Genomic DNA, 11,080 nt, shown 5'->3' with positions numbered 1-11,080 from the left:
TCTGATGAAGGGTCTAGGCCTGAAACGTTAGCCTTTCTGCTCCTATGATGCTGCTTGGCCTGCTGTGTTCATCCAGCCCTGCACCTCGTTGTCTCGGATTCTCCAGCATCTGCAGTTCCTACTATCTCTAATGTTCTGGGGATATGGGTTCAAATTCCACCACAGGCATGTGATAAAATCTAAATTTAATAGCTATCTGGAATTTTTTAAAAACGCAAGTTTAAATCATGTAACCACTGTTGATTGTCATTAAAACCTGCTTGGATCACGAATGTCCTTCGGGAAAGGATATCTGCTGTCATAATCTGGTCTGGTTTACATGTGACTGCAGACCCACAGCAATATGGTTGATTCTTAAACTGCCCTCGGCAATTAGAGGTGGGCAGTAAATGCTGGCCAGCTAACAATGGCAGAGTCTCACAAATGAATAAAAAAAAGGTCTAATCTCTCCTTCTGGTTTATTTCCAATGATGTTAAGTTTGCGCCCACGAGTCATTGGCCCTCTTGCCAGTAAAAGCCGTGAATGACTATTAGGTCTACGAAATCTTAATTTCACTCCTAGCTTTCCTATTGCAGCTTCTACAGGTTTGCCCACATAACTAAGAAGTGCACAGTCAGGAGATTATGCCTGAGTGGGATTAGATCAAGCGCAGTAGCGAAATTTGGTCCACGTAGTAAATTGTAGAGTTGTAAGCCATACAGCATGGAAACAGACCCTTTGGTCCAATCTAAATCTTTCCTGATAGTGGCAGTTATAAATTATTGGTTCAGTCAGTGTTAATTTCTGTAGCAGAAAGCTATGCTAGCAGTGACTCATTAGAGACTTATGCTATGTATAAGGGACAAGATTTACAAATGGTTGTCAGGAGACTAAGCCTGCGTGAATATAGTTCATAATTCAAGGGAAAAAGGTGTCTTAAGTCAAGTATGTTTCAACTAGTAAAATGTCTTGAGCATTAGCCAGATTTTTCAGTACTAGTGAGGTTTTATTATAAGTTGTTAAGGTTTATTAGTATTGGAAACTTTTTTTTTAAAAGCAGTGGTAAGGCTAAGTAATAAAGAGAATGCACAGGGCTATTTAAATCTCAAGCATGCCCTCGCTATGTGGGAACTCGAGTGTTTCCCGTGACCTTGGTTACCATTTGTGGAGTAAGTGTCATTTACAGTAGCTCAAGCTCCAGATTTTGGAACTTGAGCAGCAGCTGCAATGCGCTGAGAGACTGAGGGATAACATAGAATAACATATTTCTCAATGCAGTATTTTCACAACTTTAGAGTTTGCAGAGGGAAACGGACCAGGTGAGGCAGTGGGAATGGGAACATAGTGCAGGAGTCTCCCAAGTGGTTTCTGCTCTCCAACTAGTATTCAGTTCTGAATGCTAATGAGAGTGATGGTTCATTTGGAGCATGCATTAGAGCCAGGTGACTCAGCTGCTCAGTGGGGAAGCCTGGAAAAGCTCAGAGTTAGGTGATTAGGGGAACAGATAGATGTTTCTGTGATCGAAAGTAGTAGCCCAGGATGGTACATTGTAATTTAGTGCTAAGATCAAGCCTGTCATTGAATGGCTGCAGAGTTTCCTTGGGAGGGAGGGAGGGAGGGTAAACAGCCAGCAGTCATGGCCCACATTGGAACCAATGGTGTAGATAGGAAAAGGACTGTGGGTCCTACGTTTATAATTTAGGAAATTAGGTAGAAAATTATCAAGCACGACTTCAAAATTAGTTGTCACCAGATTACTCCCAGTGCCAAGGACTAGTGAGCCTAGAAATGAGATAAGGTACATGATTGCATGGTTGGAAAGTTGTGCAGGAGGGAGGACTTTAAATTCTTAAGATATTGCTCTGAGGAAGATGGACCTGTACAGACCAGATGTTTTGACTGAACAGAGCTGGAAACATGTCATTTCTGAGGCATTTTGCTTGTGCTGTTAGTGGAGGTTTAAACTAACTCAGCAGGAACATGGGAACCAGGTGATAATAACAGGGAAGTGTACCAACATGTACCAAGTTCTGGGAAAGAGAGCAGGGGTTAGAATAGAGAATAGTAAATTAATAGGTAGGGTTAGAGTAAGATAGAAGGTAATGAAGCCTAAATTGGGATTACTGTGCATGAATGAGAGCACATGGAACGTGGTAAATAAGTCTGACGTGGAAGTGCAAATTGCCAAGTGGAAATATGTGGCTATAACAGAGACCTAGCTCAAAGAGGGGCAGGACTGGATGTTGTATATTTCTGGAGACAATATGTAAAGGAAAGATAGGAAAGGAGGGAATGGGGGAGGGGTGACATTATTAATTAAGGAGGGTATTGCACTGTTGAAGACAGAAGGTCCCATGTGGAACATGACAGAATCGTCTTGTTTGGAGCTAAGGAACAAAAAAGGTGCAATTACATTGCTCGATGTAGCCAATAGGCCACCGATAGTGGCAAGGACAAAGAGCCACAAATTTGCAAGGAAATTGCAGAGGGGAGAAAAATTATAGTTATAATGGAGGAACTTTAATTTTCCAAATATAGACTGCAGTATTTGTAGCGTAAAGGGCAAAGGTGCAAGAATTCCCAGCAGTATGTTTCCTGCTCAATGAGAAAGGAGGCACTGCTTGACTTGATTATTAGAAGTGAGGTGGGTCAATTAAGATCAAGTGTCAATGGGACTTATTTGGGGAATCATGATCACTATATCATAAAGTTTAGGGTGACTATATAAAGGTAAAATGAATAATTAGAATAGGATTACTAACTGGAGGAATGCCATCTTCGGTGGGGTAAAAATGGACCTGGTCGAAAAATTAGAATGAAAGGTTTGCAGGAACAATGGGTTATCTTCAGAAAAAAGAAATGGTTTTGGCACAGTCAAGGTATTCCCTCCAAAGGAAAACAAATCCAGAACCTCCTGAAGACAAGAGGTAGAAATTATGATAAAGGAAAAATATGCCTCTGATGTCAGATCCAGAATACAGTTTGATAACTGGGCTGAATATAGACAGTTTAGAAGGGCAATTTTAAAAAAAATCATAGATAAAAAGAGGGGTATGGAAGGAGACTGGCAGCTAATGCGGAAGGGAATTCCAAAATTTTTTATAGACATATAAATCTTAAAAATGAGGTGAAAGAAGTGCGATTGATTAGGGGCCAAAAAAGGGATTTATATGTGGAGGCAATGGGCATGATTGAAATGTTAAATGGATACTTGATATCTTTCGTTATCAAGAATATGTTGATATCTAGGCCACAGTGAGAGAAGAGACTCATTCACTAGAAGAATTTTAAATTGCTATTGAAGGGAGTATTGGATAGGGTTTCAGTACTTAAAGTTGACAAGATTCCAGGACTGATGCGTTGCATCCAAGATTACTGAAGGAATGAGGGTGGAAATTGTGGAGACTCTGACAAAAAAAAAATTTCTCAGCCTTACTTCAACATGTGTGGTGCCAGAGGGCTGGAGAATTGCAAACATTGCGCACTTGATCAACAAAAGGGTGCAAGGAAAAGGTAAAACAGTCAGTTTAACTTTGGTGGTTGGAAAACTTCTAGAAGCAATAGTTTGAGACAAAATTAATTGAAAGGTAATTGAGAAGAACCTGTAGGACTTACTAGGGAAAAATCAGGTTTAACTAACTCCTGGAGTTTTTGGTTTGATGAGGCTGATGCTCTTAATGTGGCGTACAAAGAATTTCAGAAAGCATTTAATGCAATGCCACAACAGCATTTTAATTGAAGTTAGGCTCATGAATAAAAGTGACAGCAGAGAAATAGATATAAATTTAGCTGAGTTAGAGGAAACAAAGTAATGGTTCATGGATGTAATTCAGGGGGAAGATTTGCAGTGGTTAGTTTTAGGACCCTTGCTTATCCTATAATGATTTAGACCTTGGGGCACAGGGCACAATTTCAAAATTTGCAAATAATATGAAACTTGGAAGTATTGTAATTATAAGGAGAATGTTGAACTTCAAAAGGACTCGAGCAAGTTGGAGGAGTGGGTGTTACGCAGTGAAGATAAATGTGTTTGAACAATGCCTAAGTCTATACATTTTAGTGAGAGCTTAATTTCAGTTAACCACTCTCCATAAAACTCTCAGCCTACTGCTCACTAGCTCCCTATGTTTATTCAGCCAATTTGCACACTCTCCCCGTGTCTGCATGGGTTTCTGGTGGGTGGTCCAGTTTCCTCCCATAGTCCAAAGATGTGCAGGTTAGGTAGATTGGCCGTGCTGAGTTGACCCATAGTGTCCTGGGATATGCAGGCTAGGTGGGATAGCCATGATAAATGTGGGATTACAAGGATAGGGTGGGATGCCCTTCGGAGGGTTGATGTATACTTGATGGGCCGAATGGCCTCTTTCAGCACTCTATGGATTCTCTGATTCTATGAATTCATAGCCAATTAACCTTTAATTAATGTATCCATCACCTGCACTCTTGTTCCATTGGATCCCAGGAATCCCTTCAGACCATAGTAGATGATAACAGTGAGCAGATGGGTGGCGCATGAAATTTAATGTGGACAAGTACAATGTGATATACTTTGGTATTCAGAGAATGGAGCAATATAAAGGGTACAACTCTAAAGGGGACAAGAGCACCTGGGTGTATATGTGCAAAAGTTACTACATTTTGCAAGTTATGTTGGGACAGTAGTTGATAAAGTGTACAGTATCTGAGGATCTATTAATTGGTTAATACAAGAACAGGGAGGTTTTGTGGTATTTTATAATACGCTAGTTCAGCTGCTGCTGGAGTATTGGGCACAATTCTGGCTGATGCACTTCTTGAGAGAATGCTCCCAGGAACCCAAAAAGGATTGAGAACGAGAGGGCAAAGATTAAAGCAAACTGTTTTAAAAAAAAAAAGCAATTGTGACATGAGGAAGAACTTCATGCAGTGATTGGTTAGAGTCTGGAATGTCCTGAGAGCATTGTGGAGGCAGATTCATTGCACACATTGTGAAGAAAATCAGACGTATTTGAAAAGGAAGAATGTGCAGTGTTATGAGGAGAAGGCAGTAGGCGAGATGCTCATTTGGAGAGCTGAATCAGACACGATGGGCTGAATAATTTCCTCCCACGCCATTGCGATTCTGTGACTGAAAGTGTCTTCCATTCTCACTTTCGCCATCACGCATTTTAAAGTGTTAGTGACTGATTTTCAGACTGACTGATTTGCAGCAATTGATTATTTAGGTTGATCTGATATCTGCTGTTTGTCATTCGTTTGTGCTTTGTAGGTGCGCTAATTGTTTTGACTGCCCTTGCTGCATGCATACTCTCTCTACAAGAGCCACCAATATCCCAGCACCACTCCCTGATGACCCAGCCAAGACCACCATGAAGAAAGCTTACTATCTGGCTTGTGGTTTCTGCCGCTGGACTTCTAGGGATGTTGGCATGGCTGACAAATCTGTGGGTAAGTAGTGCTGATTCAACTGAGTGATGGTGAGGGCACAATAGGGCTAATTTTGACAGCTTTTCAAAGGAACTAGCGGACCCTCAATTGGCAAAATGGCTGCCTCCTGTACAGTGTAGTGCTATTTTATTTGCAAACAGGGAGAACCTGAAAGGGAGAAGAAGGAATACAGGATGTCAGTGAAAATCAGCCTTTATTCACTGCTGCTGTTAGTTGGTGTGTGAACCTAATTGTGAACCCTAAATCAAATCTGATGTCTGTGTTCTTTGCTTCTTAAAAAAGACCTCAACACTGACGTCTGGCCAACTCTTCCTGGACCCTCCCCAATTGTGTAATTTTCATCATGCCCTGCGGAATGTCTATGATATTCCGTTGAAATAGTTTTACGCACAGGATGTAACCATGTACAATACATAACAAAGTTTCATGTATCCACTATTACTTTACACAGTTTTAACTGATTACTTTTTTTTATGGAAGGACTTTCTCTTGTTTTATCGTACTCTGTTCCTGAGGTGAGGGTGTATTTGTTATGGTCGTATATACAGAAAGAATGAGATTGGAGATATCCAGTAATTCTGACCAGTATTGACACTGTCTTCCTGATGGTTGGAGCTGCCTCCTCCCCTGTATAGTCAACAAAACCGAGCAAGCAACATCTCTGAGCTTGCTGAGCCTGGACCACTGTTGCTCAGCATTAGAGTTATGTTCAGTGCTGGGTTCCAACATCCAGCCCTCAACAAAAACCGTCTCCATTCTATCTGTGTCTTTTTTCACTTACATCTGTGCTGCAATGCATTCTTCCCTTACATTCAGTTCTGAGTATGAGGCGTTTGAATTCTCACTTCTGAGTCAGAGTTTGTGGGTTGAAGCCCCATTCTGGAGACTTGAGTTTATCATCCAGGCTGACGCTTGTGCAGTGCTGAGAGTGTGCTGTTTTTTTTTTTGATCAGATGATAAACCACAGCTGAACTGCCCCCTTGTGGGACCAAAATATCCTTTAGCTCTCTTCAAAGAAGAGCAGGGCAGTGTTCTGTAGTGTCCTGGGTTCACAACACGTACAGATTATCTGGCCATTATAGCATTGTAGTTTGCAGGAGCTGCTATGTACAAGTTGCGTGTTACATTTCCTTACATTACAACAGTGACTGCGCTTCAAAAGTATCCAATAACCATAAAGCGCTTTCAAGGCCATAAAAGGTGCTAAGCAACTGCAAACCTTTTCTGTTTTATGGGACTCGCTTGAATTACGCTGCTTTCATTGGCCTCTACCCTATTTGTGTGATGCTATATCTGCAGCATCGTGTAATATACTACTGCTATTCTTTCTCTTCCAGCCAGTGGAGGATGGCAAGAACCAGAGAACCCTCATACCCAGCGGGTGAGTTTGATGGTGCAAACACTTGTTACAAATGAAATATGAGTGTAATGTTTTGTTGTGCTTCCCCAGCACCCAGTTCGTGTACTTACTGACTAGTTCTGGGGTGCAGCCCCAAGGTTCCCTGGCACCCCAAGTGCATGAACTGGGACAGTGTGTAGTCACAAACTTCAACCAAATATATGTTGAGGGTAACGGCACCAAAGCCAAATCGGACGCTATCCTTGCTTTTTCCAGTAGGAATTATGAGCAATAGGAGCAAGAGGGTAGGCTATTTGGCCCTTTGAACCTGCCTCACCGTGCAAAATGTGGTTCTAGCTCAATTTCACCTTCCTGCCCTCTCCACCTATCCCTCCATTCTCTTGGTGTTCAACCTACGGTAATCGGGAGACTGGATAATTTCACTTCACCATTCCCTATCTCTGGTCAAATGAACTGGATTGTAGCATCTCTTTCAAAATGAAGATTGGCCTTTGGTTTCGTTCTCTAGTCCTACAGTAGTTGCTGCCTACATTGTGCAAGCTCTGGATGAGCTGGCACTGGTTTAATTTTATTATTCAGTCTCCTGATCTGTCCAATGTGTTGTGCATCACGGAACTGACTGAGTGGCATTTCCTGCTTCTTTACGCATCAAGTTTGCTTCTTAGAATATGGACCTGAAATGAGGACTCTGATAATGATCAATGCTAGATTGTATTCCATGTTTTGAGTTGTAAAAGGATTTAAATTTAAGCTCCGTTCAGCTGCTGTGATGGGATTCAGGCTTGTTTCTGGACTGTTAGCTAAATGGATTATTGGGCCAATATCACAACCTTCATGCTACGAAAACAATTTGAAGGTCTCATTAAACATCTGCAGGTTTTGCTGTATTGGGTTTGAAATTTTTATTATTTACTGTTTTGCAGTTGCGAACAGACATGGACAATGTTTACACTTCCCGTGTAATTCTAAGTGATACAACAGAGATTTCTAAAAGTTTGTCCCTTATTTTCAGATTGCCAATTCTGTCTGGCTAATTCACTTGACAGTGAAGGGAGTTAATATGCTTGAGACTGCTCAGTGTGGATTTTAAATGGAAGTTCTAAACTGATTTTCTTTGTTCTCCTCCCTCAACAGATCAATAAATTGCTGGAGTATTACCACCAACTGGCACAGAGAGAGAAAATTGAACGTGATCGCAAGAAGCTGGTTAGACGCAGAAACTACATGCCGCTTGCCTTTTCTGTGAGTTCTCCATGAAGGAATCTTTTGTCATATCTGTTAAATTGTTGAAGGAAATAGGAGAGATAGCATTGATATCAAAACAGAAAATGCTGTACAAACTGAGTAGACTTAGCAGCATCTACGAAGAGAGAAATAGTGCTTATATTTAAAGCCCCTTCTGGGAAAATGTCAAATTGGACTCAAAACATTAACTCTGTTTCTCCACCCACAGGTGCTGCCAGACCTGCTGAGTTTCTCCAGCACTTTTCTGGAGGCCTGCTGTAAAACATTTTTATTGTATACAAAGGTATCATTGGTGGTTATGGCCTTTGGCCATTAACCTCCCTGCCTGTGCCAGGAGATGTGGGACCTTGACATGACACGTGACCTTGACCTGCATCTCATTCCTGTCGCTCCTTAGCTGACTGGGGACTGCCTCCTGCTGCTTCCTTGCAACACACAAAGCCCACTTCTCTATTGCATGAAAAATTTGGCTTCCCAGACTCATTTTCTGTCCCTCCACACCCTGTAACTGATTCACAGCACTGTGGCCTATGCCTTCATAGGGAGGTGATGGCCTAGTGGTGTGTTATTGCTTGTGATATTGGTATTAATTCAGAAACTCAGCTAATGTCTGGGCACCCAGTCAAATCATGCCACAGCAGATGGTGGAATTTGAATTTATTAAAAATATCTGGAATTAAAAAATCTACTGATAACAATGAAACCACTGTTGATTGTCGAGAAAAACCTATCTGGTTCACTGATGTCCTTTAGGGAAGGAGATCTGCCATCCTCACCTGGTCTGGCCTACATGTGACTCCAAACCCACACAAATGTGGTATACTCAACTAACCTCTTAAATGGCTGAGCAAGCCATTCAGTTGTAGCAATCGCTACAAAGTCTCAAAAGAAAATGAAACTGAACAGACTACCTGGCATCGACCTAGGCATCGGAAACAACAACAACAAAAACAGCCCTGTCGACCCTGCAAAGTCCTCCTTACTAACGTCTGGGGGCTAGTGCCAAAATTGGGAGAGCTGTCTCAGAGACTAGTCAAGCAACAGACTGACACAGTCATACTCCTCGAAACATATTTTACAATGCCCCAGACACTGCCATCACCATCCCTGGATATGTCCTGTCCCACTGGCAAGACTGACCTAGCAGAGTTGACTGCACAGTCGTATATAGGTGGGAGGGTCTTGGCCGAGTAGTCCTCAACATTGGCTGCAAACACCATGAAGTCTCATGACATAGCTATTAAACTGGGTCTATGCCAGGTGGTAAGGGAACCAGCAAGAAGGATAATCATACTTGACCTCTTCCTTACCAGTCTTCTGGCTGCAAATGCATTTGTCCATGACAACATCGATAAGAGTGGCCACCACACAATCCTTGTGGAGACGAGGGCCCACCGTCACATTGAGAACATCCTCCATCATAATGTGTGGCACTATCACGTAAATGGGAAAGACTTGAAGAATTCATGACTGGGCATCTGTGAAGCACAGGAGCAGTTGAATTGTACTCCAGCAAAATTTGCAACCAAATAGCCCGGCATATCCCTCACTCAAACATTGCCATCAAGCCAGAGGATGTACCCTGGTACAATGGAGAATGCCAGGAGCAGCACCAGGTATACCTAAAAATGAAGTGCCAACCTGGTGAAGCTAACAAACAGGACTACTTATGTGCCAAATAGCCTAAGCAACAAGTAATAGAGCTAAATGATCCCACAACCAACGGATCAGACCTAAGCTCTGCAATTCTGCCAAGTCTCGTAGTGGACAATTCAACAATCCACTCAAGGAGGAGACTTCACAAATGTCTCCATCCGCAATGATGGAAGGGCCCAAAACATCAGTGCAAAAGGGAAGACTGAAGCATTCGTGGCAATCTTCAGCCAGAAGTGCCAAGTGGGTGATCCATTGTGGCCTCCTGCAGTGGTCCCCAGATTTCAGATATCAGTCTTCAGCCAATTTGGTTCCCTCCACGTGAAATCAAGAAACAGTTGGAGGAAATGGATATCCCAAAGTCTTTGAGTCCTGACAATATTCTGGCAATAATATTGAAAACCTGTGCTCCCTGAACGTCTTGCATCCCAAGCCAAGCTGTTCCAGTGCAACTACAACACTAGTGTCCACCTGACAATGTAGAAAATTGCCAGGTATGTCATGTATGTAAAAAGCAGGACAAATCCAACCTAGCCAATTATGCCCTGTCTACTCTCAATCGTCAGTAAAGTGATGGAATCTAGCAGCTCCTGCTTAGCAATAATCTGTCACCTAGTTTGGATTCTGCCAGGGCCACTCAGCTCCTGACCTCATTACAGTCTTGGTTCAAACATGGACAAAAGAACACCCTCCATCATATTGTGTGGCACTATCACCATGCTAAATGGGAAAGATTTTGAACAATTTACGACTGGGCATCCATGAAGCACAGTGGGCCATCAGGAGCGATTGAATTGTACTCTAGCACAATCTGCAACCATGTGGCCCATTCCAGAGGTGTCAAGGCGCATTTGACTGACTGTGGCATTAAGGTGCCCCAGCAAAACTGGAATCAGTAGGTATCAGGGGGCAAACTCTCCACTGCTTGGAGTCATAGCTGGCACAAAGAAAGATGGTTGTGGTTTTTGGAGGTTATCATCACAGCTCCAGGACCACTCGGCAGGAGTTTCACAGAGTTGTAACATAGGCCCAACCATCTTCAGCTGCTTCACTGTAAGGTTAAAAGTGGGGATATTTGTCAATAATTGCACAATATTTGGCACTACTCACAACTGGTCAGATACTGAAACAGTCCATGTTCAAATGCAACAAGACCTGGACAGTATCTAGGCTTGGGCTGACAAGTGGCAAATAACAGTTACACCACACAAATGCCAGGCAATGTCCATCTCAAATAAGGGACAATCTAACCACTGCCCCTTGACATTCAATAGTGAGTCCTCCGCTGTCATCATCCGGGGGTTACCATTGGCCAGAAACTCAAATGCACTTGCCACATAAACATGTTGGCTACGAGAGCAGGTCAGAGGCTAGGAATACTTCGGCAAGGAATTCACCTCTTGACTCCCCAAAGC

The 11,080-nt window shown here is 42.5% G+C and overlaps 1 protein-coding gene across 1 annotated transcript in view; it reads left to right on the top strand.

Annotated features, from left to right (window-relative positions):
• Positions 1 to 11,080, top strand: part of dctn4 (dynactin 4) — a 43,677-nt gene that overhangs the window by 8,198 nt on the left and 24,399 nt on the right. The window contains exons 3-5 of the mRNA XM_048603533.1: positions 5,229 to 5,407; positions 6,745 to 6,788; positions 7,902 to 8,009. Of these exons, the coding sequence (XP_048459490.1) occupies positions 5,229 to 5,407; positions 6,745 to 6,788; positions 7,902 to 8,009 (331 nt within the window). The remainder of the gene's footprint in view (positions 1 to 5,228; positions 5,408 to 6,744; positions 6,789 to 7,901; positions 8,010 to 11,080) is intronic.

The sequence above is a fragment of the Rhincodon typus genome, chromosome 12 (genome assembly GCF_021869965.1).
Source record: "Rhincodon typus isolate 14 chromosome 12, sRhiTyp1.1, whole genome shotgun sequence".
Lineage (NCBI taxonomy): Eukaryota > Metazoa > Chordata > Chondrichthyes > Orectolobiformes > Rhincodontidae > Rhincodon > Rhincodon typus.
This window is presented reverse-complemented; position numbering and strand designations above follow the sequence as displayed.